The sequence below is a fragment of the Humulus lupulus genome, chromosome 1, assembly GCF_963169125.1.
Source record: "Humulus lupulus chromosome 1, drHumLupu1.1, whole genome shotgun sequence".
Lineage (NCBI taxonomy): Eukaryota > Viridiplantae > Streptophyta > Magnoliopsida > Rosales > Cannabaceae > Humulus > Humulus lupulus.
In genome coordinates, this window is record NC_084793.1 from 49,152,315 (window position 1) to 49,167,459 (window position 15,145).

At 43.4% G+C, this 15,145-nt stretch overlaps 1 protein-coding gene across 5 annotated transcripts in view; it reads right to left on the reverse strand.

Annotated features, from left to right (window-relative positions):
- The window catches only part of LOC133792066 (F-box protein At2g27310-like), an 89,463-nt gene that overhangs the window by 52,418 nt on the left and 21,900 nt on the right, over window positions 1–15,145 (reverse strand). Inside the window, exon 3 of one of the 5 annotated variants that reach the window (XM_062229979.1) lies at window positions 4,523–4,660. The exons of 3 other annotated variants lie outside the window; for them this stretch is intronic. In XM_062229979.1, coding sequence (XP_062085963.1) covers window positions 4,654–4,660 — 7 coding nt within the window. In that variant the 3' untranslated portion in view covers window positions 4,523–4,653. Of the gene's footprint in view, window positions 1–4,522; window positions 4,661–6,601; window positions 6,621–15,145 lie in introns of those variants that run through there. One more of the 5 variants, XM_062229985.1, reaches the window with a different exon arrangement.

A 15,145-nucleotide genomic window follows, 5' to 3' on the forward strand; every position in this document is an offset into this window, starting at 1 on the left:
CGCTGATTCTCTGCTTTCACTTGCTGGCATACCAGACACTTAGATACATACTCCGCTATGTCCTTCTTCATCCCTGGCCACCAATAGACTGCCTTGATGTCATGAGTCATCTTGGTAGACCCTGGATGAACTGAGTACGGGGTATTGTGCGCTTCTTCTAGGATTGTCTTCTTAATACTTTGATATGTCTGGCACGCATACCCGATCCTTATATCTCAATAATCCTTGTCTGGATATTGAGAAATCTGTAGTCTTTCCTTCTCTGACTGCATCCATATGTGGTGCTAGCGATTTCTCATGTCTCTGACCAATCCGTATGTCCTATTTGATTGGATAGACAAGTTAGCCAGCTTGCCTATAATCACATCTATTCCGGCACCGATAAGCTCCTGCTATAGAGGCTTTTCAATTCCGGATAAGGCTGCTAAGTTCCCATAGCTTTTCCTTACTAAGCGCATCGGTAACTACGTTCGCCTTCCCTGGGTGGTATAGGATTTCGTAGTCGTAATCCTTGACTAATTCTATCCACCTGTGCTGCCTCATGTTGAGCTCCTTCTGTGTAAAGAAGTATTTTAAACTCTTGTGGTCCGTATAAATCTCGCACCGTCCTCCGTAAAGATAATGGTGCCAGATTTGCAACGATCACCGCTGCCAACTCCATATCGTGAGTTGGATAGCGTTGTTCATACTCCTTCAACTGACGTGAGGCGTAGGCTATCACTTTGTCATTTTTGCATCAACACGCTTCCCAATCCTAGCTTTGATGCATCGCATTAGACAACGAACTTATCGTCGGGTGTTGGTACACTAAGTACTGGTGTTGAGCAAGGCTTATCTTTTAGTAACTGGGAGCTTTCTTCACACTTATCGTTCCAGTTAAACTTTTGTTGCTTCCGGGTCAGGTTGGTGTGTGGAGTGGCTATCTTAGAAAAAGCCCTCTACAACTTTCTATAGTAACCTGCTAGCCCTAAGAAGCTTCTTATTTCTGACGCGTTCTTTGGTCTAGGCCAATCCTTCACGGCCTCTACCTTCGATGGATCTACTGCAACTCCGTCTTTCGATATGATGTGCCCGAGGAACGCCACTTGTGAGAGTCAAAACTCGCATTTCTTGAACTTCGCGTAGAGTTGGTTCTCCTTCAATCGCGTCAAAATCATCCTCAAATGTTCCTCGTGCTCTACTTCATCCTTGGAGTATACTAAGATATCGTCGATGAATACAACGACAAATTTATCTAAGTAATCCTTGAAGACCTTATTCATTAAGTCCATAACGCGGCTGGTGTGTTAGCAAGACCAAAAGACATAACCAACTCGTAATGTCCATAACGAGTCCTAAAGGCTATCTTAGGAATATCTTCTCCTTTTACCTTGAGCTGATGATACCCGGACCTTAAATCGATCTTAGAGAATACAGTCGCGCCTCGGAGTTGATCGAATAAATCGTCAATCCGAGGTAGCGGGTACTTGTTCTTAATCATTACTTTGTTCAGCTCACGGTAGTCTATGCACATCCGCATACTTCCGTCCTTCTTCTTCACGAATAGTACCGGAGCTCCCCATGGTTAATGGCTTGGCCTAAGTCTAGGAGTTCTTGTAGCTGCGTCTTTAACTTCTTGAGTTTTGTAGGTTCCATCCGATATGGTGCCTTAGAGATAGGCTCGGTGCCTGGTACTAATTCTATCGTGAAGTCTATTTCTCGCTTTGGCGGCAATCCTGGCAAGTCATCGGGAAAATACCTCTGGAAATTCTGGTATAACTCGAACATCTCCATCCTTAAGTGGCGTCTCCCTTTCCACGTTCGTGCTGCTGGCTAAGAACGCTTGCCATCCTTTCTCTATCCTTTGTTGAGCTTTGAGAGATGACACTAACGGGGTGCGTAATCCTGAAGCTTGTCCCATGAAGCATCGTCTCTGGCCGTCAGGGGTCTCGAACATCACCTTCTTGCGTTTGCAGTCGATCGTTGCGCCATGCCGTGCTAGCCAATCCATGCCTAGTATTACGTCGAAGTCCTTGATCACTAGCTCTATCAGGTCTCCTTCTAGTTCTATGTCCTCAATCTTGATCGGTACGCCTCGTACTATTCGTGATGATAGAACTACTTTGCCCGAAGGCAACTCGGTCACAAACCTAGTTCTAAATCTTTCACTAGGTTTGTCTAGTTTTTCTATCATTCCTAACGAGATCTACGAGTATACAGCTACCAATCAAGTGATACTAGAACATATACTATCGAGGATAGGATCTGACCTGTAAATCCTTGTTACTAGCATGGGTTCCTCCTTGGGTCAATGCAAAGAATTTGGTCTGGAACCATCGTTTAATCCTTCTTCTCCTCACTAACATTCATCAGAAACCTTTCTACTTCGATTGCCGTTTCTAGAACATTGGCATAGGTAGTGGTTCCCAGGTTTGCTAACTTAACCCCTAATTCCATCTTTGGTCTAAGTCCTCTGACGGACTTGGTCAACCTCGTAAAGTCGGTTGGGACCAACTCTGGTGCAAACTTGACTAATCTGTTGAACTGACGAGCATATTCTTCTATCATTAGCGATGACTGCCGAGGTGTAATAATTCTTGTGGAACGGCTCCACAAATCTTGTCCATATCATGGTGGTGACATCGTTAGTCTGCTGAACTAAGTCCCACCATATTCTGGCATCCTTCCTGAGTAATGACGAGACGCAGGATATGCGGTCCGTATTACTGAGGTTCATGTGCGTAAGAATTGGCTTCACATTCCTTAGCCACTCTTCTGCCTCAAAGGGGTCTATAGTCCCTTCGAAGTTTGGAGCTTGCTGCTTGCGGAACCTTTCATACACTGACTCCATATTTGGTACTGGATGTGGCGCGTAGTTCGTCACTGGGCATCCCCCATATGGACCAACTTGTTGGGGTGCTAGGGCCATTTGTTGTAGCTGCGGCTGCGGTTGCGGCGGAGGCTGAGGCTGAGTCTGCGCCTGTTGACGTTGTTGCTGCAAGAGTTCCTCGACTTGTTGTCGCCGTCTAGCGATTTCCGCGGTGTTGTCAGCTGACGCTATCGGCGCGTTGCGGCTAGTAGTAGTACGCACTCCTCTTCTGCGAACTGGAGGGCATCATTGATCGTTGGAACAACGTTGGAGGCGTTTCCGTTGGTGCGTGCAGATCTTCGGAGCGACATCTTCACCAAAAGTTCTAACAGTCGAGAACTTGTTAGAACTTACCCTAATAGGCTCTAAGGCAAAAACTTATTCTAAAACAAACATATCTCGGACCTATTTATTATGACTTCTTATGAAAAATTATATAGGTCTTTATTTATTATTAGAGTGGGTTTCTATACTTAGAAAAACAAGTCATCTTTATTTTCTAGGTGTGTTTCTAATCATCCTATATGACTTAATTCTCAGGCTCGAAACTTATCTTTGTTCCAAAGTTAACCATATTGAGGGAGGGCTGGGATCAGTAAAATCGTTCCCACTACTAAGGCCCCCTAACTCTCAATAAGGAAACTTGGTTCATTGATTTGTATCCACCCTCACTGAACTTGGTCATTATTCATTTTATTTATTACTTATTATGATTGCGAAAATAAAATCAAACTCATACATGATAAAATAACATGAAATTAATTTGGAAAAAGATTTTCACTTATTACAATCATAAAATAAAGAAATAAACAAAACAAACAATGAAAAACTAGCTATTCTAAAAATCAGGATCTTCTACATCCGATCATTCATCTAGCATATCATTATCTATCTCCTTATAATCATCATTGTCTTGAGCCTCAAAATTTCCTCGGGGAAGATTCAAGAAGATCCTATGTTGTTGCACATTAGTGAATTGAAACTCTAAATCATAGGTGAACTTAAGTATGAGAGAATAATATCTTAGGGCTGCTTGTAAGTCATCATCATTATTTATATTCTCCCATATTTCTTCTAAAGTTAAAATTGCTGAAGGAAAATCTTTTAAAAGCCTAATTACTAGGACATATTGTTCTGCAGCTCTCATCATGATTTGCTTAGACTCTTGAAGGTGACCTATCTCTTTGTGGAACAAGATCAATCTTCGAGTGATCTTTTCTAGTGCTCCTACGGTGTTTCTTGGCTCCCTTATTCTTTTTAAAGCCTTAATGGCTCGGATATCCTCATTGCTTAAAGCTCCATTCATTCTTAACTGAAACATAAACACTAAAGTCGTTAGCTATACACATAGACAAAGTAACTTGTAACTTGTAACTTAAACACTTACTTGGCGGTCCGATTCGGAGCTTTGAGCATGTGTATCAAGGAGAACTTCATGCGAAGGAACCGTTTGCTCTGATACCAACTGTAACGACCCACTAATCTAGACTCTTGGACCATTATCGAACTATACATACATATTCTTACTAAAACATATATTTGCAAAAATACCACAATTTATTATAAACTTGTAGAAACAAAGGTTACTTTCATAAATAATAAGTAGGATATGGGTACCCATTGTCTTTAAAACAAAAATAACTTAAAAACTAAAAAGAGTTACATAGAAAATGCGGAAAATACATTTAAAACCATAAAAGCATAAACAAGACTACATCCTCGAATCGAATAACGCTCGGCCCCTTGACTCCATTCACCATCGATACGCATCCTCCAAGCGTCACGAATCTTACCGCCTCTAAAGCTTATTTCCTGCACATAAACAGAAAGGAGTGAGCCTAACGCCCAGCAAGGAAAATCTAACACATAGTCATAAACATAAACATAATTTCATAATAACGTATAGACATATCATAACACATAATTCACTTATTATAATGGCCATTATTACTTGGGGTCCCATAGACTAAACAAGCTTATGCCCATGAGATTAGTGGGGTCCTACCAGCTAAATAGGCTTATGCCCACAATCTTTTTGGGGTCTTGTTAGTCAAATAGGGCATATGCCCAAGCCTACAACATACACATGCACAACATATTCATAACATACCCATATCATATCATAACACAAAAGATAACATAAACATGAACATATATATTCTAGCCTATTTTCCTTACCAAAGTTACCGGGATTATGGACTGAGTTGGGACTTTTGGAACACTCCTAAAACCATAAGAAAGAGTGAGTCTAAAGAAAGGAGATGAAATGAAAGAGATGGAAAGACTAAACCATAAAAACATACTTACCAACTTATATGCTTAAGAGCTTGGATTCCCTAACCAAAATAAGAATAAGGTTAGGGGACTGAGTAGAAGGTTTTGAAATAACATAAAATACAGAAAGGAACTAGAGTTTTGGGTTTACCTCAAAGATTGCAAGATCAATCTAACCTTCACCGAAATACTATAGAACTCACTTCCCAAAGTGTTTGATAAGCTTATGATTTTTAAGCTTATAGTTTTTCCCCAAACCAAGTGTTTACACTCTCACACTCACTTAACACTAGCAGCTTCTGAACTTAGAGCAAATGGTGAATAATGGCTGGGTACTAGGTCCTATTTATAGAGTTTGGGAATGAAAATATCTTGACTTTACTTGAATAAAAATAATGGCTTTTTAGGTGAAAATCATTTGAATAATCGTTCAGCAGAGGCTGAAGACTCGTTCACAAGATGCTGGACTGTTGAAGGAGTTTGAATGGCTGAAAGGAAATGAATTCAAAAGAGTTTGAATCCATGCTGAAGGAGGCGATATATCGCCCCCTGTAGGCGATATATCGCCTGGGCCAGTATGCCCGAGGCGACCGTGCATCGTTTCGTGTTTTCCGTATCTACGTGCTGCGACATATCGCCCCCTATAGCTGCGATATATCGGCACACGCTGAATATTTAAACACGAAATTACACATTTTTAGCTAAGTTTGAATGGAGTAAACAGCCTTGACTAAGCCCTCAACGTACTCAAAGCTGCTGACTGACCCTATAACATTCAAACTTTACTCCTTATTATATTTAATCCTCAAAAATCTTAATCCTTAATTACCATTCAAAACATGTGCTTAAAATCCTATTGGTTGATGTCTAAACCTTATAATATAATAATATAATCCTTAATATCAGTCACATTAATCAAACCTTAGGTTATACTTAATATTCTTAAACTATAGGTTAAACTTAGAAAATCTATAAGTACTACTATGAGTGTCCAAATAACTCCCGGTCTGAACCAAAAATCCAAAGTAACAAAGATAATGCTATAAATACTATCATACTACTATCTATCTTAGCTAAGTAAAGTTCTTGGACTCTACACCATTCCTCAAAATTCTTTTCCTCTCCTTTTCTGACTGGCTGTAACGCCCTACTTCCTTAGAGCCGTTACTAAGTGAGTTTTTAAGACGAAACAGTGTGCAATGAACTCGCTAACCGAGGTTTTGAACAAAAGTGTGACTAATTAAAAGTTAAGGCTGTAATCTTTGAAAATGCGTCGTTTCATTAAAACTTCTATCATTAAACATTTGGGATCCCAAAATAAGGTTTGAAAACTAATTACATCTTGAAATAAGGTTACAGTTAAGAAATCATAAAATCATAGATTATTACAGCCATTTTCGAATAAACCCCCAACCAAAGCAGTCGGGCAGGCCAAACATGTACGCGTCGCTTCACGCTCTCCGTACTCATGGTTGGTTGACTCAGTCCCTGCTTCTACCTGCCACACGGAGCACCCGTGAGCCGAAGCCCAGCAAGAAAACCCAAATAATACATAACATATGCAATTCATATAGCTGGCATAATTCACTTGATAAATAGGAAAACCATCATAATAAACAAGCACGGCCATGCCGCCCCTAAGGCCTTACCAAAGCCTGGGGTTTCGGTTCTCACCACGAGGATAACTCATGTATCCCTTGGGTCCCACCCTGAATATAAGCATCCCATGTGCTGTGTGTTACTTTCGGCCCCACGGCCGCCCCGGCCTACGCCGTACTCGGCCCTTGCCGTTCAATTCATCATAATCACACATATAGTACATTCAAAATAAACATTCACACACATCACGGTTCATTTAAGGTTAAGCATTTGAACGTAATACAATCCGGGGCCATGCCCTACAATCACACAGTGGGGCCATGCCCTAATCTCGGGTGTTACGGTTTTCTTACCTGTATTCCGAGCCTCCTGATGCACTCAAGCCGCGAGCACGGTCCTCTAGCACGAGCCTCACCAACAACCTAGTCACAACACACAAGAAACATCCCTCAATACTAATCAACCCAAAACCACTTCCCGGGACTAATCCCGCACTCTCGGGACCTCTAAAACCTTAAAACAACACCCCGGAGACATCCCCCGAATCCCCGGAGCAAAGGCCTAAAATTTCCTAAAAATGATGCCCTGAATTTAGCCTTGTGCCGCGGCACCCATCAGTCAGAGGCTCCCTCGCCGCGACACGAAAAACCTGTGTCGCGGCACGCCTTCGCAGACCCAGAATTCTGGGTTTTCTCCTGCGTTTTCTCCGAGCTAAAACCTTCCAAATCACACCAAACCAATACCCAAACCCCAAAACCAATTCCAAGCTTCATATGAACAACTTAACAACCTATAGGCACTATATACAAGATCAAAACATCAACACACCCAAGAATCCACCCCTTGATTCCTATTTTCAGCCACCCAAACCAAAACTCAAACAACTAACTCAAAACTTCAACAAAAACAACTCAAGCTCTAGATTTTACCAATCAAAACAGAAATCAAAACTTAGATGTGTCTAAAAACCTTACCTCAAATGGAGAACCCACACAAAGTCCTTGATCTCCTCCTAGACTCCCACTTCTCCTTCTCTTCTTCTTCTTGCCCTAACCTTCTTTCTCCTTCTCTTTCTTCTCTTCAATTTCTATCAAGCCTCAAGTGGCATAAATGCCCCCAAACCGTATACCCCCAAATCCCAGCTGCCATTTATCTATATCCCAACCAAATGACCAATTTGCCCCTCCTTGCCTATCCTTTCCTACTTAAACCTCAAGGGCACTTAAGTCCTTTCATTTCTATTTCATTTCTACCATTTTCTTTCTAAAACTTGTTACTCTCAGCAGTAACTAATGGTTACCCAGGTTACTAAATCTCCAATAACCATTACCCGCTAAATCTCAACTTAACCATAAAATCCCGAGGTACCCCTAGGCTCCTCCCGAGGCGGGGATAGAAATCCTGTTGTGACTCTTAAGTTAAATTGCTCTCTAGGACCGTCTCGGCACGTGCATCACAATAATACAACCACACCCACGTGGTACCATTCACAGAATACAATTATCACACATCAATACCGTTATGCCCAACATGGCCAAAATTACAATTATGCCCTTCTAACACGATCCGGGCCTACATGCATACTAGTAAACATAGCCATGCATCTCAGTTAAACAAATAGCCAAATAACATGCTTTAAATCATAATCATGCATTTAATTCATAAAATCACACATAAATCCCAACCTGCCCTCCTGGCACACTAATCAAGGCCCTTAAGCCTTATTAGTGAATTTGGGTCGTTACACTGGCTGTCCCTCTTCTGTATCTTCTTCTTCATTTGGTCGATAGGTGAACTCCACTATGAAGTCTGCAAGCACTTGCCCATTGATGGAGGTCCTTGGGGTATATGTGATGTTGAATTGACTTAACTCAATCGACCATTTCATCAGTCTCCCCAAGGTTTCAGGTTTGTGCAAGACCTGTCTTAAAGGGCTATCAGTGAGTACCTCGATCGCATGAGCGTGGAAGTAGGGCCTTAACTTCCTTGAGGCCACAACTAATGCGTATGCTAACTTCTCTATCTCTGGGTATTGGTTCTCCACATCTACCAACCGTTTGCTGATGTAGTACACGGGCTGCTGATGCCTCTTCTCTCCTCTAACCAGGGCAGCGCTTATGGCATGCTCAGATACTGCTAAGTATAAGTATAGTCTTTCGCACTTTTCAGGTTTAGCTAGCAAGGGTGGCTTCCCTAGGTGTTCCTTCAGCTTGGTAAAAGCGTCCTCACAATCTCCATCCCAAGCAAACTTTTTGCTCCCTTTTAGGATGTTGAAGAAGGGGAGGCACTTGTCCGTAGACCTTGAAATGAATCTGTTAAGGGCTGCTACTCGTCTCATTAGACATTGCACCTCCTTATTGTTCTTGGGTGGGCTCATTTCTATTAGTGCCTTTATCTTATCAGGATTAGCTTCAATGCCTCTAGAGTTGACCATGAAACCCAAGAACATTCACGAGGAGACGCCGAAAGTGCACTTTAGTGGATTCAGCTTCATTCGGTACCTCCGGAGTGTGTCAAACATCTCACCTAGGTCCCCGTTGAGTTCTTCAGCATTTTTGGTCTTCACCAACATATCGTCAACATATACCTCCATGTTCCTCCCTATCTGGTTAGCGAACATTTTGTTCACCAATCTTTGATAGGTGGCACCTGCGTTTTTCAATCCAAAAGGCATCACTTTGTAGTAGTAGAGTCCTTTATCTGTTATGAATGATGTATGCTCTTCGTCAGCTAGGTTCATAGGTATCTGGTTGTATCCAGAGTAAGCATCCATGAAGCTAAGTAACTCATGCTCGACCGTTGCATCCACCAGCTGATCTATTCTTGGAAGTGGAAAATTGTCCTTAGGACAAGCCTTATTGAGGTTTGAGAAGTCCACATAAGTCCTCCATTTTCCATTCAGTTTTAGGACTAGTACAGGGTTCAATACCCATACAGGATAGAATGATTCGCGGATGAACCCATTTGCCTTCAGTTCTTCGACCTCCTCCTTTAAGGTCGCGTACCTCTCCGAGTCAAGTGCTCGTCGTTTCTGCCTAATGGGCCTTCCCTCGGGGGCAATGTTCAAATGGTGGCCTTCCCCACCATGTGTTCATGACTCCAAGCGAATACATCCAGATTGTCCTTCAAAAACCTCACCAATTTCTTCTTCGTGTCATCTTGAAGGTTTTTTCCCACCTTCAACTTTCGTAACGGCTCTTCCATCACCACGATTTCATTTAACTCCTCCACAGGTTCAGCCCCTAGCTCCTCCATGATTCTGGGGTCTAGTTCCTGCAAGTTTGTGCCTCCATGTACTACCATCGCCATTGGTTCTCACGGTTTCACAGACATGCGGAGGGAGGTGTTATAACACTCCCTTGCTTCTCTTTGTTCTCCTTTCATACTCGTTATTCCACCATGAGTTGGGAATTTGAGGGCTAGGTGATATATTGAAGTTATCACTTTCAATTCTCATAGGGATGGTCTCCCCAATACTGCGTTGAAAGCTGAAGCACAGTCAACCACGATGAAGTTTTCCATGATTGTGGCCTGTTTGGGTTGTTCTCCCATGGTGAGTGCCAATTCGATCACCCCTAAGGGTTGTATTGAGTCCCATGTGAATCCGTATAGGGAGGATTTGCAAGGTTTCAAGTGTCTGACGCCCAAACCCATCTTCTCCAAGGAGGGGCGATACAAGATATCCATGGAACTTCCATTGTCTATGAGGACCCAATGCACCCGCATGTTGGCCAATTGGACCGTCAACACCAAAGGATCATTGTGGGGAAAGTGCACCCCTCATTCATCCTCCTCCGTGAAAGTGATTGAGTCATTGTCTCCCTTAAAGCTTTTCGGGGGTCGTTTCTCCAGACTCATGACACACGGTGGGGGACTCCGTCTAGCTTCTCTAGCGTACCTGTCTCGACACTTCCTGGACTCTCGTCCAAACCTCGGACCTCCGAAGATCATTCTCACTTCTCCTTGTATCTCCAGGGATCTTTCTTAGGCCTGAGGTAACACTGGCTCATCCTCTGATTTCTGATTTTCCCTTCTGACATATCTGCCTAGGTGCCCCCTGCGTATGAGCTCTTCAATTTCTTCCTTCAAATGGGTGCATTCTATCATGGTATGGCCGATGTCCTTGTGGTACTGACAGTATTTGCTAGGGTCCCTCTTGGACCGGTCTTTTCTCATCGACGGGGGCCTCTTGAAGGGAACCTGACCTTCATTCATGAGGTAGATATATTTTCTGGTGTCCGTCAGGTTTGTATAGAAGGTGTAAAGCATTTGCCTGAGGTCGCTTCCGCTTTTGGGCCTTCTCTGATGGTCATCTCTCAGCCCCTCATACGCCCTCTTCTTTTTTTCCCCATTCAATCCTTCATGGGCCGAGGGCTTAACATGTGATTCTTTTTTTCCTGCCTTCAAGTTCTCATGGCCATCCTCGACACGAATGTTCTTCTGTGCCCTTTCGTAGAAGTCATCTAAGTTGGTGACTTCCCTTCTGAGCATATGATCCCAAAGCTTTCTACGTGGGTGCACTCCAGCCGTGATTGCCATCTTGAGTTCTCCCCTGGTCAGGCTTCCCACCTTGGCTGCCTCCATTTTTAAGCTTTCTCCTTCACCTTTCTTTATGTTAGCGAGACTGGTGCCCGATATGGTGTAATCTTGCACGACAAGATGTTGTTGGAGAAACTCGTCAGAAAATTACTGCTATGACCAAATGGTCCCCGACCTCAGCCTCTCAAACCTTTTGTAAGCAGGCCCTTTCAGTGTGACAGCAAAACTATGTCACCTTGCTCTGCTATTGATCCCTCTCAGCTTCATTAAATCATTGAAGGCGTCCAAGTGGTACTTGGGGTCCGAGGTACCCTCGTATGGGGTCATATGGGGTTCTTTGAAGTTGGCCGGGAGTCGTTCCAACTGGATTTCTCACGTGAAAGGTGACTCATAGTCGAACTCTTCATCGTTAACGTGCCCCCCTAACGTCGTGACAATCTTGCTCCGAAGGCTCCTCATCTCGGTGTCTAGCTCTTGTCGCCTCCTATGTAAGGAGTCCCTTATCTCGATGGGATTGACCTTTATCTTTTCCCCGTCCTTCAAAGGGGCCACAGGGGGCGTCATCCTCACTTCTGACCTCCTCCCATTGAGCTTTTCTCTTAGGTCAGGCATCGCCTCATTAGAGGTGACTTCAGCCTCATTCCTATGACCACCGTTGTTCCTCCGCCTTTGCTCCTGGGGGTATTTCGTCGGCCTAGGTCCCTCATGGTATTTTGTCTGGGGGTGTTGCTGGTGGAAAGTCGGGTTCTCCCATCATCCATGGGGACAGCGGTTTCCCCTCTTTCTCGCTCTTTCTCATCGTGCTTCGGAAGGGTTAGGCTCGACTTTCCTTGCAGAAGGTCATTTAAGACCTCCTGCATGTTCTCTAGCGTGGCTTCCAACTTTCGGTTCTTCTTGTGCAACTCGCAAATTTCGTTCACATAGAAGTGAGTCCTCAAGCTGGAACTCACCAAGTGTACATGGGAACTTTTTCCTGGCCTCCACGTCGAGGGACCCAGGTCTCGGTGGCCGGAGCATGGTGCCACTGGGGGCTGGGTATGTGGAGGCGCTGGTGGCTCTGGGTGGCCTCCGTCGGGCCGGATAGCTGGGGACGGTGCTTCCTTCTCCTCCATTGGTGGAGGACATTCCTCCATCATATCCCTTTGCTTAGGCAGAGGGGGTTCCTTCCGGGAGGCCCTCAGCTCCTCTTCGTCCAGGCGAACCTCAACATCTTGTAGTTGACATAGGCATTTCGAACGCCTTGGCATTTCTCCCTTTCTTGAAGTGATGAAAGAACGTTGGCTTGATACTCGTTCTTCCAACAGACGAAACTCGTCAACGATATAAGGTCAAAAAAATCGAATTATATTGCAGAAGGTATGTGAGAAGATGGAAATAACTTCAAGGAACAAAAGACGTAGAACTACAATGGAGCAAAAATTGTATATTCCTTAATTTTCTGTGCGTACAAAGAATTTTCCAACCCCTTAACCTAAGGGGTCGAAGCCTATTTATAGATGGGCTCTGTTGGCCCCTGATACAAGGGGGTCCCAAGGGACAAGAACGTACGTAGGTATAATGTCAGGGTAGTGGCGCAGGACATCATGGTGTCTGGCATATGGTCGAGGGTGCTCAGGTAGTGCCTCAACTCTTCGTATGGGTTCATACCGCCACTACTTGTCAGACACGGATGTGAGGACCATGCCCCTATCCTCCTTAGGGTTGTACATCCCGCACTCATGTACGTACCTTGTACCTAATGGTCTTTTCTATATATCCGAGACACATCATCTCTCCAAGATTTCTCCCATTTTGCTAAGTTTTGTTGATCTTGGGAATTCATCTCTACGATATAGTGAGTTTCCCCTGGATGTTTAGCCATATAGTGGATGCCATGTCCTCATAGGTGTGCGCTATACATATATAAACCAACCACCATATCCACCTCATGAGTAATTAACGTGCCATGTGAGGGGTTCATAACATTGGGGATGCACATGTGTACAGGCCAATCCATAAGCAGGTGACATTGGTTCCCACGGGGCCTAGCTCAGATCTTGCATAGCTAGACTGGCCCTCAGGAATGCCTTCATCTAAAGACTCCAACGCGTGTCGTACGGGGAGCCTTGCGAGGGTCTCACACAATAAGACCTTCCTTCAGGTCTTCTCAGCACGACACCCTTAGCAATCGACTCCATGTGGGGCTGTCCCTTGCGCTTCGACCCCTCGCGCAGCGAGCCTCCCTGCGCGTCTTGGCCCCTCGCGCATCGAGCCTCCCTCGCGTCTCGGCCCCTCGCACAGCGAGCCTCCTTGTACGTCTCGGCCCCTCACGCAGCAAGCCACCCTCGCATCTCGGCCCCTCGCGCAGCGGGCCTCCCTCGTGTCTCGGCCCCTCACAAGGTGAGCCTCCCTCGCGTCTTGGCCCCTCACGCGGCGAGCCTCCCTCGCATCTTGACCCCTCACGTAGGGAGCCTCTCTCGCATCTCAGCCCCTCGCATAGCGAGCCTCCCATCGCGTCTCGGCCCTATAGGCAGGTTAGGCCTCGCATAGAGAGGCCCTCTATAGCATTGGCCTCACTTGGAGGCATCTAGGAAGGTAACTCTCCACATAGCTGTTAGGAGTGTGTCCTAAAAGCATGTAAAGACATTTGTTTTTTCTGTGAATAAATAAATACAATGGTTTATTATTATTGTCATATTTAGATTGTTAAATTATTGTTTGAATAATTTTGTAAATATCAGAAAAATTCCATATTCATTATTGAGGATGTGATCTTGTATTAGTACGAGAGAATTAAGATTACATGAATGAATAAAAATAGTCAACAACAACAAATTAAAGTTATGGTATTCTTTAATTGGAGTTGTAAGTACAGTTTACTGAGTATCATAATGATACAAATAATCTAGATTCGGATTATTGATGTGGTAAGACATCTCGGTAAAGGTGATTTATATAATATGATTATATATGACATGGACCGATATGAATTAAAGTCTTTATCCAAAAACCATTTAACAATAAAGACTTGTAATTCATATCATAACTGATGATCATTTATAGATCAACCTAAATCCTGAGTGTTCATGAACTCCTATTCATGTTTATTAAATCTTTTGATTCATTCGTTAAGGTCTCTTCAAAGAATGAGGCTAATGACTTTTGTTTTGGAGATTTAATATCATGGATGGCTGGGAACATGTATCAACAATACGGAATCTAATCTTTCCTAACGGATCGTATATTAGTTCCCTTAAGGGTTAATTATGGAACTGAATGATTTTGAGCTCAAATCTATAATTAGATTATAGATTAATTATTCACTAGTGAATTAATGGTACTTAAGGAATAAGAAGTAAATTAGAAAGGTTAAATGGTAATTCTTCCATTCTAATTTATGATTCTCTCAGAGAAACTTTTTAGGGATAGAAAAATATCTAGGATTCTCTCAGAGAAAAGTGAACAGTGACAAAAACAAAGGTCGTTGTTCTTCACAAAACCTAGGTCCAAACTTTATCAGATCTCATGTGTTGAGAACATCTGATAAATAGTTATTGCCTATTATTTTTATAGCGAGCCCACACTCGTTCTTTGTGTGCCTGAGAACATTTTGGAAGATCTTGTTGTGAGATCTCAAGGATTCAGCCATACGAAAAGATAGCAGCAAGGAAGGACCTGAGGTAATTTTTCTATTCTTGTCCTTAATTCAATATATATATATGAATGTGAAGAAGTAGATCTAGAAATCTTATGGGATTAATCTGACAATTTGATTGTTGTTCCACTGCGCATAATCTCTGATTTGATCAATAAAACCCAACAATAGCGTGATGCTTCCATGCACAAGGCCTTCCTCCCAGTGGACCAACTAATGGAAGGCTTCTCTTAGGTTAGGGGCTACGTCCA